This window comes from Leptidea sinapis, chromosome 15 (genome assembly GCF_905404315.1).
Source record: "Leptidea sinapis chromosome 15, ilLepSina1.1, whole genome shotgun sequence".
Taxonomy (NCBI): domain Eukaryota; kingdom Metazoa; phylum Arthropoda; class Insecta; order Lepidoptera; family Pieridae; genus Leptidea; species Leptidea sinapis.
In genome coordinates, this window is record NC_066279.1 from 11,386,217 (window position 1) to 11,408,267 (window position 22,051).

General features: G+C 38.6%; 1 protein-coding gene across 1 annotated transcript in view; it reads right to left on the minus strand.

The window, feature by feature from the left end:
• The window catches only part of LOC126968309 (solute carrier family 28 member 3-like), a 41,026-nt gene that overhangs the window by 541 nt on the left and 18,434 nt on the right, over positions 1 to 22,051 (minus strand). The window contains exons 4-15 of the mRNA XM_050813248.1: positions 19,821 to 20,007; positions 18,193 to 18,364; positions 16,263 to 16,387; positions 12,781 to 12,917; positions 10,464 to 10,553; positions 8,493 to 8,654; positions 7,157 to 7,250; positions 6,196 to 6,355; positions 4,199 to 4,410; positions 3,586 to 3,701; positions 3,055 to 3,174; positions 943 to 1,003 (exon numbers count right to left, since the gene is read on the minus strand). Of these exons, the coding sequence (XP_050669205.1) occupies positions 943 to 1,003; positions 3,055 to 3,174; positions 3,586 to 3,701; positions 4,199 to 4,410; positions 6,196 to 6,355; positions 7,157 to 7,250; positions 8,493 to 8,654; positions 10,464 to 10,553; positions 12,781 to 12,917; positions 16,263 to 16,387; positions 18,193 to 18,364; positions 19,821 to 20,007 (1,636 nt within the window). The remainder of the gene's footprint in view (positions 1 to 942; positions 1,004 to 3,054; positions 3,175 to 3,585; positions 3,702 to 4,198; positions 4,411 to 6,195; positions 6,356 to 7,156; positions 7,251 to 8,492; positions 8,655 to 10,463; positions 10,554 to 12,780; positions 12,918 to 16,262; positions 16,388 to 18,192; positions 18,365 to 19,820; positions 20,008 to 22,051) is intronic.

Below are 22,051 nucleotides of genomic sequence, written 5' to 3' on the forward strand. Positions count from 1 at the left end.
TCTAAAAGAATTCTAAAGGAATAAATTTTATGCCTTTTAAAATAAATCCCAATTAGACGCTTTTGAGCCATACGAGATACAAGCTTAGTGCTTATAACTATAAATTTATAAATAGTATATTTATTAAACATTTTGTTATGTTTTAAAGTGTGAGTGTGAGTTTATAACCCTCTCGCGTTCCGTGCGAGTGCTCTTTCCTACTGAGCCAACCGTTCGAGTGGCGTATCGTTGATAAAATCTTGGGTGCTTTGTTCAACTCTCAGGTTGTGGCTACATCTAGAGGATCTACTTTACAGCTGTTAACCTGCTCAACCCTAATATTTGCATATTAGGAAATTGACTTGAGATGTCGCTCTTGCTAATCTAAATAATTTGTTATGTTTTGAAGTGATAACCCTCACTTCTGGATTAATTCCACAAATAAAACTGAAAACGAAATTTTATGAACGATGCGGGACCCGAACCCGCGACCTCTCGCGTTCCGTGCGAGTGCTCTTTCCAACTGAGCAAACCGTTTGAGTGACGTCGATAAAATATTGTATACTTTGTTACATACATAGTAACTAGTAGTAAGTAATACTTTGTTATATACATTACATATACATAGTTCATAATAGATAATTTATACGTCTAGATAGACTGTGACAGCTGCGAACAAGTACAAAAAAATAGCAGCTAACATTTAGCCTCTTTTTTCAAACACACGCAGACTAAAACAAAATGACTGACGTATCGCGAGTATAAGACGTAGCTGTCATTCACTCTAAAGCAATAAACCCGGCCTGTTGCCATACGTTACCTAAAAGTAAGACGCTCGTATTAATTATTTAAGCGTTGGACGAATACGGCGAATCTTGCTGGAATCGAATCGCAACCCCTAATAAGTGAGAAAATATCAAATTTTTGCAGCTACTTTTTAAACTTTATCTAGGCTTTATTTACCTGCTATTGAAGCTGTCATAAAACAAATTCCACAACCGGCGAAGAACGCCCGAAATGCAAGCTGAAACAAATAAATTCCATTGATGTAGAACACTCGCTGTTGCTGTTTAGCTAATTATTGTTTTAGTGTTACGTCATAGTACACGCCAAGTTTAAAAAAAAAATCTGTCGCTTTTTAATTTTTAAATTAAAACCCTGAAAAGGCGGTAAGTGACTTCCAAGTGGCTATTCAAGAGGTCCCTCGGGAAGACTGGAATAACTTCTAAATACAAGTTCTAAGGAATGCAGAAGTGTGAAACTTGAATTTTACTAAACATTATATTACCGGACACAACTCCGAGGTTTTACATTTCAGAATAAGTTTAAAATTATTGTGAAGGAATACACAAAGACAAATACACTTTGAAAAACGTTAAATGTATCTTAGATCATTTATACGTCTAGATAGACTATGACAGCTGTGAAAACATCGAAAAGATTTGAATTTAGAACTAACCTCTAATTCGAGGTGATTTTAAGCAATGCACACACTTTAACACGGTGTCATACAAATCACGAGTGTAAGAGTGTAAGACGTAGCTTGTCACGCTCTATATAGTTAAACCTGGCCTATTTTTATCGGTTATCTAACAGCAACAGACACCATCTAGACGTATAAATTATCTATGAAATGTATCATAAATATAATCCCCCTTATTCATAATGGTCCGCTAACTTTAAGCAGCCGCTTAGGAGTGTTTTTTCTCATTCTGACTTAGGTCAATAGAAGAAGACAGAGTGAGAATTAGCAATGCTTTGTGTTAGCAGACTATTATGAATAAGGGGGATTGTATATAGTATTAATCATAGACCAGAAACTAACAGAATCTGCTAAGTACTCTAACCTATATGTAAGGATCTTAAATATTTTATACGTCTAGACTCCAGATAGACTGTGACAGCTGTAAACACGTCGAAAAAAATAACGGACATCTGTTAGCCTTTATTTTGAGGACACTAAAAGAAAGTGACATACGTATCAGCTTTTGTCAAACAAACAGCGAACCGAATTTCATTTTGTTATGCATAGTATCGTTTGAATCTAGTCATATAGAGAAGCGAAAGCAAACCGAATACGTGGCGAAGCGAAAGGCGTGTCACGCCAGAACAAACCAAAGGCGTACGTGCGAAGTGAGGCGTGAGCGAGATAGTTGTATTAGCTGGCTTTATTTATTTGGATTAAGGTCTATCAGCAGTTATTACAATAAAACTTATAAAAAAGCAACAAAACTGTATATAACTATTACTAAATGAATAACTAAAATATAGGTAAACACCACATGCATTGATACTATGGTTTCAACCATCCCTAGCTAAAAGTTAGTATAAAACTTATACATTATTAAATTTTTGTACAACGCGTAGGTAACCTAAACACAAATAATACATAATACAGTGATCAAAAATCAACAACAATATAGTTAAGGTGAAAATCAAAAAATATATTGAAATAATTACAAAAAGAAAATATTAAAGTTATGATTTTGCTTTATGTTTGCCAAAAACCCTAGAATTAAATTTATGCTATTTATTTTAATCAATCTCTAATGTTCTTCCTGAATCTGGATAAGGAATCATGATTAATATGAACCGAGCTACAATTGTTTAGGAGTTTGCTCATTCGATAAACCTGAGAATTTGTCCCCAGAACTGTATTAAAGATGAAATAATATTACGGGGGTAGATACCCCCGTAATATTATTTCATCATTAAAGTAGATACTTTACGGGGGTGTCCGGAAGTTTTGTATGCAGCACGAAATCAAACAGAGAGCGAAATGCGAATGCGAGACGCGTGGCAAGAGCGAAGCGACGAACGAACCGTTGTGGAACCGAAAGTCCCGCAACGGTTCGCTTTCGGTTCGCTGTGCCTACATCGTACTTTGTCGTCTCCCCTTCGGTTCGCATTCTCCATGCTTTCAGTTCGGTTCGCATTTATGTTTGACAATACCTATCGCGAGTGTGAAACGTAGCTGTCATGCACATTAAAGTATTTACCTGACATTTTGCTCACGTGCTGCCTCACAGCAAGAGGCTCTAGCTAGACGTGAGTATAAATGAGATTATTACTTACTCCAGACAGAACTTCTCTTTGCGACGGAGCAATTGCTGCAACAGCTCCCACCATGATGCCGACAGACGAGGGGTTGGTGAAGCCGCACAAGGAGTAGGTGGCGATCAGCTCGGACCGAGGCTGAAATTGTCATTTCAAATTCATTGTGACAAATGAAAAAGAATTAGTATTACACTTCTTCTTCTTCGTGACACTCTTGGCAGAGCGGCCGTCATCATCTTTTGAGGCAGATGTGACTCGCCTCACGAGCATTCGCCACTTTTTCTGCTGGCCGACAGTCTGGCACACTCGTTCAATGGACCGCCCACAGCAGACTTAATTTGGTCGGTCCTTCGCATGGGTGACCTTCCTCGCCCTCTTTTGCCCTCCACATTTCCCTGACTTTAGTGTTACACACAAAATTTAAATTGTTGTAATTTGTCCATTTTATTATTAGTTTTTTGAAAGCTCTACCACTGACAAGCTATAGTGATGTCCTAAAAAATAAGTTCAAAAATATTGACACGGTACGGCCGTCTCATAAGTACATACCGAGAGCAATCCCTCTTTCTTCATTTCTCCCATCCTCTGATAGGCCACAAACTCGTTGACCACAGTCTTCAACCCGATCAGAGAGCCCACCAACTCACACTCCTCCCAGGGAACACCTGAAAGTCAAACATTGATTATACATACAATTCACGTGTAGGTGAACACATATCACATAAAGGAAAGAGCGCTGGTGTGGGACGTGACTTGCGTTGACACACTGACTTCTTGTCATGTCCAAGTTACGTCAGTTGGTGTTGGGACTGCTGCTTCCACTGCCGAAGACTGCAAACGTTGCTAATATATCGGTCTCAGCGAGTCTTACATTTTAGTGCCGTTTGGTATCGAGACACTTGGACCGTAGGGTCCAGAGGCACGGAGAATATACAAAGTACTATCTACGCGTCTCAATAGGGCTACTTGAAACCCAAGTGCTGGTAGCTATTCCGGTCCACGGATCAGCCTAGCAATCCGTCGCGGCAACGCTGCCAGTATTCTTGGTACACTTCCCCGTACCTAATGATAGTTTTAATTAGTTTTGTAAATATAGTTATAAGATTTGTTTCATTTGAATAAATTTGAACTTGTGTAAGTAAATAATCCCTAAATCACTCACCCATCATCCAACAGAGCGGAATAAAGATCTTGCCAAGAAGCCACTCCAGGTTGAGATCAGGGTTGCCAAGTAGACCTCCACAGTAACCCATGACACCGTTGACAAATGCTACGAAGGCGACAAAAGCCACCAGGTTTGCAATAATGTTCAGGATTAGAGCTATCCCGTTTGTGGCACCACGAGAAGCCGCGGAAAGGGCTGATTCGTCTTGCCTGTAAGTAAAATTTTTTATTTTAATATTGACACTTTTACAGAAAATATCTTACTAAGAAATAGGCATAGTAGGTATAAGACATCAATATTTAATCACAACACAGTAAATACTAACTGACTACATTAGGTATATATTATTCTAAATAATTCTAAAAGGCAACGAACAAATGCAGATATTACACAATTATACAAAAAAATTAATTGTGCAACATAAAAACTACTTAATACTAAGAAATACAATATAATTAGTAAAGTGAAGTGGAAATGAATCATAACGGCAGAACTAAAATATGACAAAAAAGGCGCTCCGTTCGAATTTATAATTTTCGTTGAACAGTAAATATATTTAATAAGATATACATACTTAAACGTACATAAATACATATAAACATTCATGACTCGGAGAGAAACACCCATATTTTTATCATTTATATGATGAATATATCATATAAATGTTTGCAGGTAAAAACTCTAGCCTCTCTGGCCACTGAGGGCCAGGCCGGCCAGGGTCACTAACTAGCACTGGGCATTAATTGTGGCTCATGGATTATGTCAAAGCTATAACTTATAATATATAAATGATAGGCAGAACATGGTATTCATCTTTAAAGCAGGTTTTCCACTGTTCGAGCACACTCAATGCTTGGAACCAGCTTAAACTATAACGGCCTCACAAATAAACTTAATATAAAGTTATACCTGACCACAAACCAAGAATATACAAAATGTTTACAATTAGAAATTTTGATTATGATTGGTTTATTCGGACGTATTCGTTTCCCGCGTTTATTTGCAACGCTGCTTGACATTTGGAAAACTTCGGAATAATTATCATTGCATTGACAGTGTTGTCAGCGATATAGTCAACATTGTGCATATTCTTTGTTTATTATCAGGTATAACTTTATACTGAGTTTGTTTGTAAGGCCATAATTGTTAAATCCGGTTTCCATATATTACTTCGTTTGGTACAGAAAATTTCGCGAGAGTCAAAGCGAGACGAGCCCAGCTACCAAGTAGCATTCCCATCATCCGCTCGCATCGAACGTTCAAATGGTGAATTAATATGACTAAACAGTTTGTTATTTTTAAGTGATATCCCTCACTTCTGGGATTAAGTATACAAATTTTGTACCAAAATTTATGGATGACGCGGGACTCGTACCCACGTCTCTCGGGCTACGTCCCAGCGCTTTTCCTAACTAAGCCAACCAGCCGCACGCCGGATGATCCGTAAATTTTGGTATGTATGTTCGACTCTCAGTTCAACGCCATCTCCCAGCGCTCTTACCAACTAAGCTAACCGTCCCTTGTCGCATGATCTATTGTGGCTCCATCTACAGTATCTAATATACAAAAGAGACCAGCTTAATGAGATCTACGGGAGAGGCTTTTGTCCAGCAGTCTTCCGGCCGTCCAGTTCTTCCGGCTGAAATGATGATGATGGAATGAATCTGCTCAAACCGAGAGTTGAACATCAAACCATGAGTTACGGATTTCTTACTTAATTAAGTTTGTATATCACTAAACTTGCAACTATGCTATTCCAATTGCCTCGGCGATTAAAACCAGTCATAACCAATTTATTCGACGAAACCTTTATTAGAACAAAACCGGTTTAAATTCGAATAAATCAATTTCGGTGTTTGGTTTACAAAAATTACGAATCCAAAGAACTTTATCAGGTCAACGGTCCATCTTTTGGGCCTGCCAACACCAGTTTTTTTTCAGAGATTTTACAAACCTTTACATAACAAAAACTCATTATTTATAAGATCTCTTACCTTTCCACTTCCTTTATATTATCAACTCTCGTCAAGGACCTCTTTGTCTCTGGCATGAGGAGTTTGGAATAGCAGATAGCGGCGGGAGCTGACATGACGCTGGCCGTTACTAAGTGAGCTGGCTCTGCACCAAAACCAATGTACGCGGCCAATATTGTACCTGATGCCATATACAATGAAATTAAAAAAAGATTACTATTATGGTATGTTGCGGTCAAATGAGAATTCTTGATTCAACCCAAATTTCGGAGAGGCATCGAAATTCGGTAATTTACTACCCGACTGCGCCAGAAGGTGGGTTATATTTTTTGAGAGTATTGTTATATTCTTGTATGTATCTATAATTATATGGCACGCTATACGGCTTAAACCGCTCGATGGATTTTAGCTTGAGAGGTGTCGTTAGATTCGTATTCACTGTGAGAGTGACACTATATCAAAATAAAAAAAGAAACATAATGGCGGATTTTTGGCGACAAATTCGAATGTTTTGCAAGCTCTGCAGCCTGAAAGGTTCTATGGATTTTAGCTTCAAAGGTGTCGTTACATTCGTATTAATTGTGAGAGTGACACTGGGTATTAAGTCTGGTCACATCACAATAAGAATAGCGGAGAGAGAGAGAGGTATTCCGCGCGGTAAAGGCGGTAACAAACAAACCGGGTAAAACTCAAACTCATTAATTAATAAAATTTTAAAAATTAATAAACCAACTGCATTTCTATGTTATTTGTAAATTAAAAGACCCTAAAACAAGAAAGTCGTCATTCCCGACTGCACTTAACGTAGTACCTAAGTTAGCTTTGTAGCACCAATTTGGGACAAATTCTTCAGGGGCTTTCACAACGAGCTTATAGTATGAGTAGCGAATACAATAGTTTGACCTTGGAAGCAATGTTACGAGGACCATCAGGGACGAATCTAGTAGAAACGTCTCCAAAAAATAATAGTAATAATTGTTACCAGAAACAGTTGCGAACCCAGAAGACAGCACAACATGCAACTCGGACGGTGTCAGCAAAGAGAGATAAGGCTTCACCAACAATATGGACTCCGACTGTAAAGAGAAAAACATTAACCAAATGCTTATTGAGTTTCACAACGAGTGCTGACCCGGCAAACGTTTTGCCATATAAATTAAGTACCCTGCTCCCGCTCATTGTATGAATTATCATACGTAATTAAATATTATTGACTGAATTATTTATATTGCAATTATGTAGGCAAAACATATATAGGTTCCGCTGCATAATGTACCATCATCATCATTATTTCAGCCGGAAGACGTCCACTGCTGGACAAAGTCCTCCCCCAAAGATCGCCATGACGATCGGTCCTGCGCTGCCATCGTCGGTCCATCTTGTGGGGATGTGCCTACAACACTAAGTCTTCCAGTACATGGTCGCCATTCGAGGACTTTACTGCCACAACGGCCATCTAGCTACGGATCTCCTCATTTCTGATTCAATCTCGCAAGTAAACTCCGAGGATAGCGATTCTGATAGATTTCCCGCTGAGCGACAATGAGCTTCCTCATAAGGCCCACAGTAAGTGAGTTAGTTGGCATAATGCATATGGGAGTTAAAATTATCACAATAGTCTGATTAGTATTAACCCCTATCACCTCCTTACGTATAATATATACGTCGAATATACCTTATTGGTAATTCGATGTATTTTATTCAAAATAGAATATATCACATTTTGAAAGTCAAAAACTACCACCTTTTAGAAAGAGTATCCCTCAGACCTGAGAAGAACGGGTGCTAGAAACAGAGCGGGCTTCTTTTTTTTTATATAAAATTTTGGTTACAATGTAATATCGTACAGTAAAATGTAGGTATTATTTAACAGCCTGAGGGCGATCGCTCCATTCCCAATCTGAGGTAAAGAAAGAAAAGAAAGAAAAAAATGTTTATTGCCGTCATTATACATTCTGATAATAGTTCTTAAAGTTATACTAATCTAATTATGATCTAATGACGCCAATGGGCCCCCAACTCAGCATAGTTGTGGTTTCGAAAGAATCCACAACTCTGGTCTTCCGTGGAAACCCAGAGAGCGCTACTAACGCACAGTCCTGTCACACGAAGGTGCACAAACTATTAATTCTCTATGAGCACAAAGCACAAAAATAGTGAAACTTGGATCTAAAATTAAAACTAACATCATATATAAGTTATCATTAAGAAAGTTTACCACACAAATGTTTTATAACAATTCTTTTGAATTACCTTATACATTTTTTAAACATTTTCTGGAATCTTGTTCTAAATGCAAATACATCCTTACTAATTACCATTCCCAAGAAGATATTTCCAACGGCTATAACACTCTCGCAGACAGTGGTGCCAGTCGCGGTACGAAGCAAGTGTCCCAGCTTCAGACAGAACCATTGCAATGCTCCCCAGAAGAACAAAACTTCTACGAGCATGCTGAAGAAGAATATCACAGGCAACGTCTACAAGAAAGTGAGGTCTATAAGTTATGTCCCGGGTAAAAGTTAATAAATAAAATCGCTTTTATTATTTTCGTAGTCTAGTAAAATCAACCAAGCTTAAACAATCAAACAACTAGAATATTTAAAAAGCTAACTTTGATATAAGATAAACTGTACGAGGCTCCTTTGCACAGGATGCCGGCTAGATTACCATTTGGTACCAAAACGGTGCATCTTTCTGCCTTGAAACAGTAATGTGCAAGCATGTGTTTTGGTCTGAAGGGCACTGTAGGTAGTGAAATACTGGGCAAATAAGACTAAACATCTAATGTCTCAAGGTGACGAGCGCAATTGTAGCGCCGATCAGAGTTTTTGAGCTTTTCAAGAACCCTGAGTGGCACTGCATTGTAATTGACATAGCGTATCAATTACCATCAGCTGAACATTCTGATTGTCTCGTCCCTTATTTTCATAAATAAAACTGAAGCTTGCGATTGGAACATAAAACATTTGTATAATGTCTCTGACTTCGAAGTGCCTATTGGTAAAAGCACAATACATTAATAGACCAGTAGCGTAACTCAGCGGCACATAAGTAAATATCAGCGGTCTCCTTGAAAGTTATACCTACGTCTGGGCGCAGTGTTAGGGTTAGTACAAAAAGATTGAAAACGCGGACGTCGCTGCGCGGCGCAGCTGATTTAAGGCCCGGTTTCCACCAAAGCGGAGAGGAGAGATGTGTTTTAATAACCAATCAGATTTCGTTATTTTCACATCTCCCCTCCGCTTAGCTTTGGTGGAAATGGATCAAGCGGAGAGGAGAAGAGATGTCTCCTTTTTCTTTGATTTTGTGCCGCGCGAGAGCAAGCGGCGCGGTAGAGTGGAAATGTGGGATGTCTGTAGTCGGGCGAGCGCTTTTGTAACGCCAGGATGTCTTCCTTTCGTAGATATCAGTTAACTGATTTCGTGCTCTCACAGCTCACATCTCCTCCCCGCTACACATCTCCTCTCCACTTTGGTGGAAATAGCGTGACTGCTTCGCGGCTAATCTCCTCTCGTCTCCTCTCCGCTTTGATGTATTCCGGGCCTAACTCGGACAGCGAACAGGCTCGGCGGCGCACGGCGTGGCACTCAATAGGTTATCTTCTCAAGAATGCTTAGCGGCCGTGTAAATTGTATGTATGTGTGCGTGCGTCGATTCGGGCGCTCTAGTATGAAGTTGAAGTACTGTTCTATAACCTTATTGTGGTAGCAACCCTGGTTTAATATGGGCCTAGTATCTGGTGTATTTCGTCCTCCTTTCTTTTTGGGGCCGTCACCTGAGCCGTTTGCTTTCTGGTGGATACCAGAGAGCAACCTACTTGGACCATTTCTCCAGGTTGCAGCACAGCAAATCAAAATCACGTTATTCATGTAAGTCAAGGAAATGACACTTATGAATGTCATAAGTTTAATAATTACCTGTCCATCTCCTCTCAACTCGCGGGTTAAAGTAAATTAAAATATAAGTAAGGTATTTTTTTTCACGGCGACCATTTTGGATTTCACAAGTAATCCAAATTATCGTAACTCATATTTACTAGGAGTAAGCAAGAATTATAACAAACTCAATTTATCAAGAAGTATAAGTAGTTATATTTTGTACCAGCGCTATTTCAATGAATAACTCACAGATTTTTTATTGTAAATCTGTAAATATAAATTATGCTCTATAAATACTGCACATTTTATTATTATTTTATTTAACCTGATGAAAAAATGAGCTATGAAGACAAAAAATAAAAAATAATAGTTTTTATTTTCTAGTTAAGAGTTTTTGATTATACTTACACTAAAAGCAAAAACTTGCTTTTCATTGACCAGGAAGTCTCCAAAAACGAACGAAGCACCTTCTACTCCGTATGATAAAAACGTTGCAACCTACAATTAATAGAAATAAAAATGTATCTACAGTTTTTCGAGAGACTTTTTACAGTCAAAGAAAATCTTTCAAGAACGTATCACAATCGCCTTTTTAGCAAACTTCTTGAAGGTACCAATGTCGTATGGTCCTGGAAATACCGCGTAAGGAAGCTCGTTCAAAAGTTTTGTGTACGTGGCAGAAAGTTCTTTTAAAACGGTTCTGTGGAGGAACGCCACATATCCAGATGGTGGGGATTGGGATTTCAGTATTGGGGGTGATAGCCTAATTTGTGGCGTGCCATACGTAGGTGGAATTCGACAGCAGGAATCAGATCGAACAATTCTTCGGCACACTCTCCGTGATAAATGCGGTAGAAGACACGATGAAGCGATGACTGTACGCAACCCCAAGTGATCAATTCGTTCATAGAGCTTATTGATATCATAAAGATATCGTAGACGATTCCAGCAACTCTATGTTGTACGCAAACGTTATGAGCTGATAATAGGAGAATCAAGACAGTAATCCATATAAGTTAAGAGTTTATTCCGGCACTGATTGATGATTTCCTGAGAAGAACTTGCATGTCCGATGCTTACAGTAAGTCCACTACTGAAATCTGCCTAAAAATTCTGGAGGCATATTGGAGAAGAAATGTTGGTAGGCATTAAACATAATACTGGTATGAAGAAAAAACACTGATGGAGATACAGCACAGCCTTGGGGAACATCAGCGATGACGGGCTTAGAACCTGAGCAGCAACTGTCGACATCGACTGGTATGCTACGCTTCGTGGTCAAGCGTACTCGTACATTAGAACCGGAGTCAACTCAGAGGCCCGACGGGAGAAATGCCATCCGGCCCGCTCGACTTCTTAACGTCCAAAGAAAACAGAGCTCACAGAAGAGTTTTCTGTATGAACTGTACTTCAGGCAGGTGCTGACAAAACGATATGGTCGGCGGTGTCTTTCCGTATTAATAGTACTAATGTTCACAGAATTTTAATGAATCATATTTTAAGGCTTGCAAGATAATAGAACGAACAGAAGGCCTCCGTTGTAACTATGTTTGTCTGTTTGGATTAACCTTTGGACTGACGGAAAAAAGACTCCAACTACTATAGTAATAAAGTATATATTTGTCCATGATCACCTCACAATAGTGTGTTATAGACTAGTAGAAGATTATTGACCAATATCATGGTGCCGAAATATGTTGACTAGATTTTTAACACTTATTAAGAATTAATAAAACTACATTTTTTTGCATCAATAGTTAGATGCCAAAAAAAGCTTTACGATCAAATAAATAAAAAATAGTAATTTATATCTGATGCTGAATTTACAAATTCCATTAAGCGATCTTAAGAAAAAATTAACGCAGTTTTGTTTTTAAATTTAGGTTTTAAATTTTCCATCACAGGCAAAGGAAAAGCTCCACTTCACTGTCCTATCTTTTAAGCGGTCAACAATCTTTACCAGTGGGAGGCTCCTTTGCACAGGATGCCTTATGGATGGATTATGGGTACCAAAACGGCGCCTACTTCTGGTGTTTCGGTCTGAAGGGCGCCGTAGCTAGTGAAATTACTGGGCAAATGAGACTTAACATCTTACGTCTGAAGGTGACATGCTCTACATAACGAAACCTCCTATATATAATTTATTATGTAATTGTAGTATCTGTGACTGAACATAATGAAGGGCGTCCCACATTTTCTTGCAACACCAGAGGAATTACAGGAGCGTTGCCGGTCTTTAAGGACGAGGAATGTCATCAAATCATTATAACATCACACGAGTCTTTTAATGCCTAATTATGTACAGTTGCCGCATATTATGGACACCACTTTTAACCGGTAATGGCGGTAATGAAAAGTGTCAGCTGTTATAGATTTTTTTTAATTCAGAGACAAACGGCCCCAGTTATCATGACGTTCGATATCTTACATATGTGCAACGTTAGTCAAATTTGTTTGCAAATTGGTATTTTATTTCGAACTGAACGTCATCTCGACTGGTATTAGAATAGAGGTCATATCAAATTCCTTTTGTTTTTCAGAGATGTTCGATATTTGAACTATCGAAATCGATGTTCGATGAATCGATTTAGTAACAATAGCATTTTTACAGATTAGAAATCTGTTCTAACAGTTACCATAACCTACCTTAACCATAAAATTGACTGTTTAGTCTATTTTATGGTTTATGACATTTGAGTATATAAATTAATATTACAGGTCTCACCTTATTAGAGAAACATTGCAAAGCGTATCTCCCTGTGTCCCATCTGATGAATAATACACCGAATATGAACTGAAGGAATAGTCCGACGAACACGCTTTGATAGTTGATACGGCCCGGATGGGCTGAGAACACGAATCCTGCAACAAACATGAATTCGGATTTTATATGTGGTTCTAATTTTTTGTTATGGCAAACTGTAGCTCAGATACTTCCAGTAGAAAATAGAGGGATACCCATAGACAACAGAAGCATTGGTATCTGATTGTCAAATCTAATGCCAATTGGATTGTCGCGCCGGTTAATAACAAAATTGTCACCGAGCACCGAACTGAAGTTGCACGCAAATCGCAATACGCATATAAATTAATAATTCATCAGTGGTCAACGACCTAATCGCATCGCATCAAAGTTCTGGGTGTAACCACGGACGAGTCAAAAAAGAAGGACTCCGTGTTACCTTACATAACAGTGAAGCACCAAAACAAGCCGGTAAACGTGTAAATACATAGCCCCACGCACACACTTACACTTATACAAGCCAATCGGACGCCATTATGAGATTTGCCATCGTCTGTAACAGATCAGTTTGCGTCGCAATAAAATATTTTAAAAATGCCGTCGTGCGTTGTGAAAAAGTGTAAAAACTATGCTATAAAAGTATTTGCAGCCATGTATTGTTATTTAAGGGAGAAAAAATTGTGTAACTTGTAACCGCACACAAAACTAGCATAAAGGTGCTTCCATTGTTAATATCACGGCGCGGAGTCCTTCTTTTTTTACTCGTCCGTGGGTGTAAAATATATTTTCCTACGCACGCTAATACAATATGCCTGGCGGTAAGTAGAAAGAGTTGAGGAGGCCAAAAGAAAAGATGGGTAGATATTTTATTTTAATTCAGTCTCTAATGTGCATCTGTGGGGTATCTCAATGAAAAAGTTGTGATCAGTTATAGTAGTGGTTACCCCACATTTAGCTAATTGATACAGTAATATATTTATTTACCATAGGGAGTGACAATAAAATATTGTTGCGTAGCAACCCTTCGAAGTATATGACGAGAGTTGTCAAACTTTAAGACATTGTTAATTTCAACAGCTCCGTCAGCATTACTCGTAGCTCAGCGGAAAAGTGTTTACTTTAGACGCTGTAGACCCGGGTTCGATACACCTACCAGTGTATGGATTTTTTTGGGTTTTGTGAAGTTAAAGGAAATTTCTAGTTAGTTCAGGATCAAATCGAACAGAAAAAAAAGGAATGGAAAATGTGTAAGCAGGATAAAAATAGTTAAAAGAATTTTCTAGTACTATTTAAATTTAAAGATGGAATGGGAGAATCATTTTGAAAATAGAACGGATCCGGGGGTATATAAGCCGTACTAAGCGTGGCCTACGGCAGTTCTAGTTCTGACTCGAAAATGTAAAGAAGAAGAAGAAGTAGTGAAAAGTGGAAGTATTCCAAGAGGAAGAAGATAGAAGAGACTTAGTGTTCGGTGCGGTGTGACGCGTTGAAGGTACCGCCGCCCACAAGAGGAACAGCGGCAGACCGGCGAAGTGCAAAGTTCAGAAAAAGTGAACGCAAATAAAGACTCGTTCCTATAAGCGGAGTATTATTTCCAATCCCTGACCCACTCCCGTGTCAATATCTAACATACTGCAACAACACTTGGTAAGCGTCATGAAGCTATATCAGTTCTTAAAGGGGCTATGACATGAGGAGAAGAACTGATAAGAAACTCCCAGCCCATCTTTTAAATCATATAACAACTTAGCCTATTTAATCTTATATTATACAATTTTAGGTGGCCTACATCGAGCCAGACAAGAACCATTTATCCTCTATATAATCTACTATACTCTACAAAGTAGCTTTAGTATATGTCTTAAATGCATTAGCTCAGTGAGTCCAAGTATAATGTCTGTCTTGTATAATATATGTATTACTTGTGGTAGTGAGTGTCTTCCCTAAACTGAAGAAACTTAGTAGATATAAATCGAAACAGGAATACCTAATTTCCTACTATAATGTTTCGCTGGTTTTGGATAAAAATAATGTTAGATGTGCTTGCAGTTCAAATCAAATCAAAATCACTTTATTCACATAGGTCACGGAAATGATACTTATGAATGTCAAAAAAATATTTTTCTTATTGAATCTACCGCTTCTTCGTATAGGGTTGAGCTAATGAGAAGAAGTAGCAAGAAACTCATTGCCACTCTTTTATATCAAGATTTACATTTCTATCGATTTACAAATCATTTCAATTACAATATAATATGTAAAATGATGCAACAAACATACTCAAATGTCAAATAGTCAATGCCTTACACGAGTAAGTCAAAAAAATAAATGTAAATTAATACAAAAATTATTGAGTACAGTAGCTGCATCATCCACACACACCGTAAATAAATAAAGATATTCTGTGAGCATTTTATAAGCAATTATAAAAAAAATAAAAAACTCTACAGTTCCTTACAGTAGAGTTTACAACTGTTGACGGCTTAAAGATTGTATAATATGCCAGTAATTTATTAAATGCTAGCTTGGAATTTCGATCCATTTGCAATTAGAAATTGCAGTATTTTATTTTCAACTCATCCCTCTTTGCTGATGTGTTTTTTCCAAGTAAGACGCCTGACTAAATGGAGTCTCGTCTACTTTAATGTTTCCCTTTTGTGGCAATTCTTTATCTCCCAGTTTCACCGGTGGTCATGATTACGGCTAGTAATGGGTATTATTTTACGTGTAGCAATAAATTTCTTATAATTAGAATGATTTGAGTTAATGTATCAGAAATCAATTGAAACAAGCTATAAGACCATACAAAATAAACCATAATAAGGAATAACTACCATCAAAAAATGTAATCTGCACAGATCACAAGAAGTAGTGGGGTCGATTAGATCAAAATTATCAAATAACGAAAAATGAAGTCCGCAACTTCATTACTATTAGGATACAGATAATATAATCATTTGATACTACTGTTGATATGATTACGATTAGGAGGCTCTTGTCTTTCTTCATGACGACACAATGTCTGATAAACATTATCTATTAATTACTTGTTACTAGTTACATTTATGCATAATATCGTCATGACATCTTTTAATCCTATAATATCATTGTATGATATACGCTATCAAAATATCGAACATGCTTCCCCTTTACTAATGCGAAAAATTATCACTATGATTTTACATATAGATCGTCTTTCGGACAATGAACTAGAATTTTGAGGCACTTCGGAAGGTTAAGTGGGGTCACGATACTAGTTTGTTGTTGGGATGCTTAAGGAAAAGTATATAATATATTGATATGAAAAAGTGCCCATGCTATTTTAATTATGCTAAATAAAAAGAATGTCTTACTTGATCTTCTAAGCAAACAAAACAAGAAGAAAATCTAGTTGAATTCGCTGAGCTCGGCCATTGTTTGATGGGACGAGGAAATGTTTAAAAAAAATTACTGTAAAAACTTACCAATAAATAATAAAAACGCCAATCCAGTTAAAGATATAAGTCTTTCCGACGATCCGTTCGTGTCCAGATATAAAAACAATCCAATAACAGCCAATACCGCCAACGAGAAGCACCAACGAAACAATCTGGAATTAATATCTTATTATATCTTAACTAGCTGACCCAGCAAACGTTGTATTGCCGATATTAAAATCACGATACAAAAGTAACTGTTGATCGTAGATGGGTGAAATTTGAACTTGTATGTATTTTTTTAACAAACTTAAAAAAAAATGTCAAAAAAAAATTTAAAAAAAAAATTCGTGTGGACCACCCTTAACATTTAGGGGTATGAAAAATAGATGTTGGCCGATTCTCAGACCTACTCAATATGCCGTTTCGGAGGAGTACGGGAACGTACATTGTGACACCAGAATTTATTATATAAGACTAGCTGACCCAGCAAACGTTGTATTGCCGATATTAAAATCGCGATACAAAAGTAACTGTTGATCGTAGATGGGTGAAAATTTGAAGTTGTATGTATTTTTGCTATGCTGACTCATAATCAATCAAATTTAAAAAAAATGTCAAAAAAATTAAAAAAAAATCATGTGGACCACTTTTAACATTTAGGGGTGTGAAAAATGGATGTTGGCCGATTCTCCGACCTACTCAATATGCTCACAAAATTTCATGAGAATCGGTCAAGCCGTTTCGGAGGAGTACGGGAACGAACATTGTGACACGAGAATTTATATATATAAGATTAATATTCTTTGATCAGATTCCCGCTAGGACAAGAGTCCTCCTTTAAGAAAAGAACAACTAGAAGCCTTGCTTGACGGTTATCGTATGATTTCAGATTTAGATGTACAAAACATGCCCTTTAGGGGCGGGACATTTCACCAGGCGGCGCAACCAGTCGCCGCAACCAGTCGCCGCTTCTAACAAAATGTATACATACATGTTACTCACATGGTGTCTGTTTGGTTGCGCAACCAATTTGGCGGCACGCGTGAACATAATGTTACTGGTCGCGCCGCCAAATTGGTCGGGTCACAACTAATTACTTTAGCCATACTTTGTACTATTACATGCCTAGTATCTTACACTTATTGACTTACATATGATTACATACTGCGTCTCACTCACTCGACTGCCAGTCCGGCCGCCAGTGAAAAATTAAGAAACAATTAGAAATAAACAATTTAAAAACAAAACACAACAGTACCTACACACGTGTTGCATGCAATGAGTTTCTTAATTGCATACGATGGATAATTTGATACGGAAAGGTTTGTTCTTGAAATTAAAAGTAGACCATCAATTTGAGATAATTCCTCATTACATTATGCCGGTAGTGATTTAAAATAAATGTTGGAGGAGGAGGTTGTTGTAGATTTGTTTGAAGAACAGGAGCAATAAGTTGAGCAAGGAAGGAACCATTTATCTACGTACATACAGAAGTATTGCTATCACTTCAAGGTCCATTACTGTCTCAATGTGGTGTGGCGACTTTGGTGTCTTGTTTGGTGTCCCGGTGCAATATAGCCCTAAGGGCATGCACATCCTGTACAGTTAGAGAGAGCGGCTCGATCAAAAATCCTTGTTGCCGATAAGCTGGTAAAAATACATAAATATCCTTTTCACTGATGAAAAGTTTTTATATTTGAATAGCAAGTGTAATGCCAAAAGGTACTCTTATAGTGCCAAAGAAGCTTAACGAGTTGTGCAACATGGAGACCTGAGTTCCTGCGTTCGTCTTGATTGGTAGCGGGTGTCTTGTCAGGAGTCACAAAGCATCATTTTTGTGGAAAAGTTGTGTGATACTTGAAGTGTGTAGGTATATTTCAAGAATTATAAGTTTTCATTATACATAAATATGGATGGGGTGGCAGGATGGGGTGGTTATATTCACACCGGTATAATTCTTCACACTAGTACTTACAAAATATTCCAACACTTCATAAAAGCCTTCTCCGCTGGGTTCCACACCGCTGATTCGAACCAATCACCACAATATCTCTTCACGATCGTAAAGTAGATAATAAAGAAATACACAATACTTAGAAACGCTATGAGACTCCCAAAACCATAGCACAGTTCCAGAGGTTCCTTACCTGCAAACAAACAAATAAAATTATCTTACTTTGTAACACTTTAGATCCTTATCATTAAACATTGCGCGCACGAATATTTGAAGTAATAATTTCTCATAGAGCGTAAACCTCTTCGTAACGTAACGCGTTAAGGCGCCAGTCTGTCTGGCATCCCTTTCTCTCACGCATACGGCAGCCGTAGGCAGGCTCCTCCTCTCTCACTCTAACCAATTGTTTCTTTTTAGGATTAAATAATGACACAAATAATGTACATTCAAAAAATTATAATATACATATTATTCAAGAAAAGTAACTTATAAGAATATAATATATTTTACAATCAAATTTTAAGTAATAACCTAAGCACAATTTCGATATTAAATAGTTCAACTTAGATTAGTTTAAGTTATCACTTCTGTCGGGCGTCCCGAGACGCACGCGTTTTTTTATGGAAGAGGAGGACAAACAAATTCGTCACCAGATGGTTAGTGATCACCGCGGCCCGAAACTCTGTTGTAACACCAGAAGAATCACAAGAGCGTTGCCAACCTTATAAAGCGTCGAATACATGCACATATGAATTAGAAAACCGAAAACACCTTGGTACGTGACACGCAGTGATCGAACCGGGGGCACGAAATAATCAAATTGCACATTAAATAAGTACTGTTAATTATTTCAATCAATCTTGTGAACACCAAACACCATATGACAGAGTGAAGCGATGCCGGATCAAGAATGAAGGAGGCAATATTATGTATTCTACGTTCGTTCGCTTCCGAATAGTTAGTATTTTATAATCTATCTACATATTGTAAGAGATCTTCACCTATGTACACATCACGAACTCTCTGCAACCATATCGCCCAGATACTTGAAATTATATAGTGTGGCTGTGAATGAAAATTTTGTCAAAAATATCCATCGAGATTTTTTTAATGGTATGTGATGACCGCGGTCTTATTTCACACCAGAGGAATCACATGAGTGTTGCCAACCTTATAAATCGTTGAATAAACGTACATATGAATTCGAAACTGAAAACACATTGTTACGTGGCAAGCGAGGATTGAACCGGGGGCTCCGTCACAATACAGTAATAGAACAGTACTTCAACTTCATATTAGAGCACCCAAATGGACACACGCACACATATACACGATTTTCACGGCCGCTTAGCAATCTTGGGTAATCAAAACTATTGAGTGTCACGCCGTACGCCGCCAGGACTGGTCGATTTCCGAGTTAAATTAGCTGCGCCGAGCCGTCTGTCGTCGATCTTTTTGTATGTACTAACCCTAGCGCTCCGCTCAGACGGAGGTATAAATTTCAAGGAGACCGCTGAGTTACACTACTGTTCTATTACTGTATTGAAGCTCCGTATTGAGAGTCAACGGTTCAACATATTACGCCGTCAACGCTTATAAAACAATAAGCATACGCACATAAAACACACTGTATTCAAAAGATTACTTACTTATGACTAGCCAATAAAAGAAACAGCCGATGAAGAATCCAATAACGAGTCCATTTAAAATGAAGGTCATGATAATCTTCATAGCTGAGCTGTTCTTCTTCACGAATTCTTCTCTGGAGCTGTTGAAACTGACCAGGGTTGTTTGCAACCATCCTGAAGGCTCGTAGTCGAGGGGTTCGTGGACAATCTGAACAACAATAAGCTTATTAATACGGATATGTGGAACAAAGTCGATTTAACTAATGAGGAACAGTCAAATCCAAAAAATCGAAATAGAATATGATATGACTTAATCTTCACTTAATTATCAAAAACTACCACACATTGGAAAAATTATGCCTCAGACCTGAGAAGATTAGGCGCAAGAAACTCAGCGGGCTACTTTTATTTTCATAAAAATACGGTTACAGTGTAGGTAATATCGCACAATAATTTATTGTTTAATAGCCCGAGGGCCGTCACTCCATTCCCAATCTGTGGTATCATTCAGAAAGAAATTTAAGTTATAGTAACGTTTACCATACAAACGTCTTTTGATTTCGTAATACATTTGCTTTGATTATTTTCTGCGATCTTATTATATCAACCACAAAAAATACTTACTAACTCGACTTAGCCGAGAAGTAGGCATAATATGTTTATGGCTGTTCCTCGTGTTAGCATTATGGTTATGACAGTTTCTAGCAAATTCACTTAAGTGCCAAATCGTATTATCAAAAATATATTGAGAGGCAACAGTTAAGAAATAACAGTTATTTTTTAATGAAAATAAGGGACGGGACGCGCAGGACGTTCGGCTGATTGGAATTGATACGCCCTGCCCATTACAATGCAGTGCTGCTCAGAATTATTGAAATACCCAAAAATTCTGAGCGGCGCTACAATTGCGCTCGTCACCTTGAGACGTAAGATGTTAAGTCTCATTTGCTCAGTAATTCCACTAGCTACGGCGCCCTTCAGACCGAAACACAGTACTGTTTACAGATTACTGCTTCACGGCAGTAATAGGCGCCGTTGTGGTACCCATAATCTAGCCGGCATCCTGTGCGAAGGAGCCTCCCACTGGTAACATAGTTTTTATGTTTGCTAAATATTTGTAATGACGCTTTTTTGTTTTTGTGGTGTCGCACCAGAATAGCACCACCCCATCTCCTCCCGTGGGTGTCGTAAGAGGCGACTAAGGGATACAAACAAAGGAGGATTGGGCAGCAGCATACTTCGTTAAGAGCACACCACATACTGCGATCGCCAACCCGCCTGCAAAGCGTGGCGATTATGTTTTTTTGCCATATGACAGACACAAAAAGGCCCCGGCCCCCAGTCCCCGGCGGCCCCGCTCGTGGTGGCCACGGTAGCAGCCACATAAGTGACGGGGCAGGGGGTGCTAAGAATCCCCGGGTGCGGCAGCGCTACCAGTACAAACGAAGACCATTGGCCCTGGCAACATACAATGTTAAGACACTGCGGACCGACGAGAAGTTGGAGGAAGCTGTGAACAGATTACAATGGGATGTCGTGGGTAACCCCACGACATCCCATTGAGATCTGAGGACATCTGAGGTCCGAAGACAGGGTGAGGACTCGATAATCCTAAATTCCGGACACATGCTCTACTTCCAGGACTTCTAGGGTAGCGTACCTAATACTCAGAATTACTGAACGGTATTCGTTGAAGGTCATACAGGTTTACAGATTTTTACGCTCCGACTTCGACACACTCAGACGATGTGATGGAGGCCATGTATGAGGACATCTCAACAGCCATTCATACTCCGAATACCCACTTCAACATTGTCATGGGAGACTTCAATGCAAAACTAGGCAAGCGTAGCGGCGATGAGTTGAGAGTGGGCAATTTGGTTATGGAAATAGGAACGCCCGAGGCTACGAACTACGAAAGCTCATGGTCGCTCATTGGGCAATGGAGAGGGCTATGCTCGGATTTTCCCTGCGAGATTGAATCAGAAATGAGGAGATCCGTAGGAGAATCAAAGTAACCGACATAGTCCAAATGATTGCGAAACTGAAGTGGCAGTGGGCAGTGCACATAGTTCGACGGACAGATAGCCGTTGGGGTAGTACAGTCGACGAGAATGGCGACCACGTACCGGAAGAAGCAGTGTTGGTAGGCCCCTAACAAGATGGACCGACGATCTGGTCAAGATTGCCGAAATAAGTTGGATGAGGGCAGCGCAGGACCAATCGTCGTGGAAATCTTTGGGGGAGGCCTT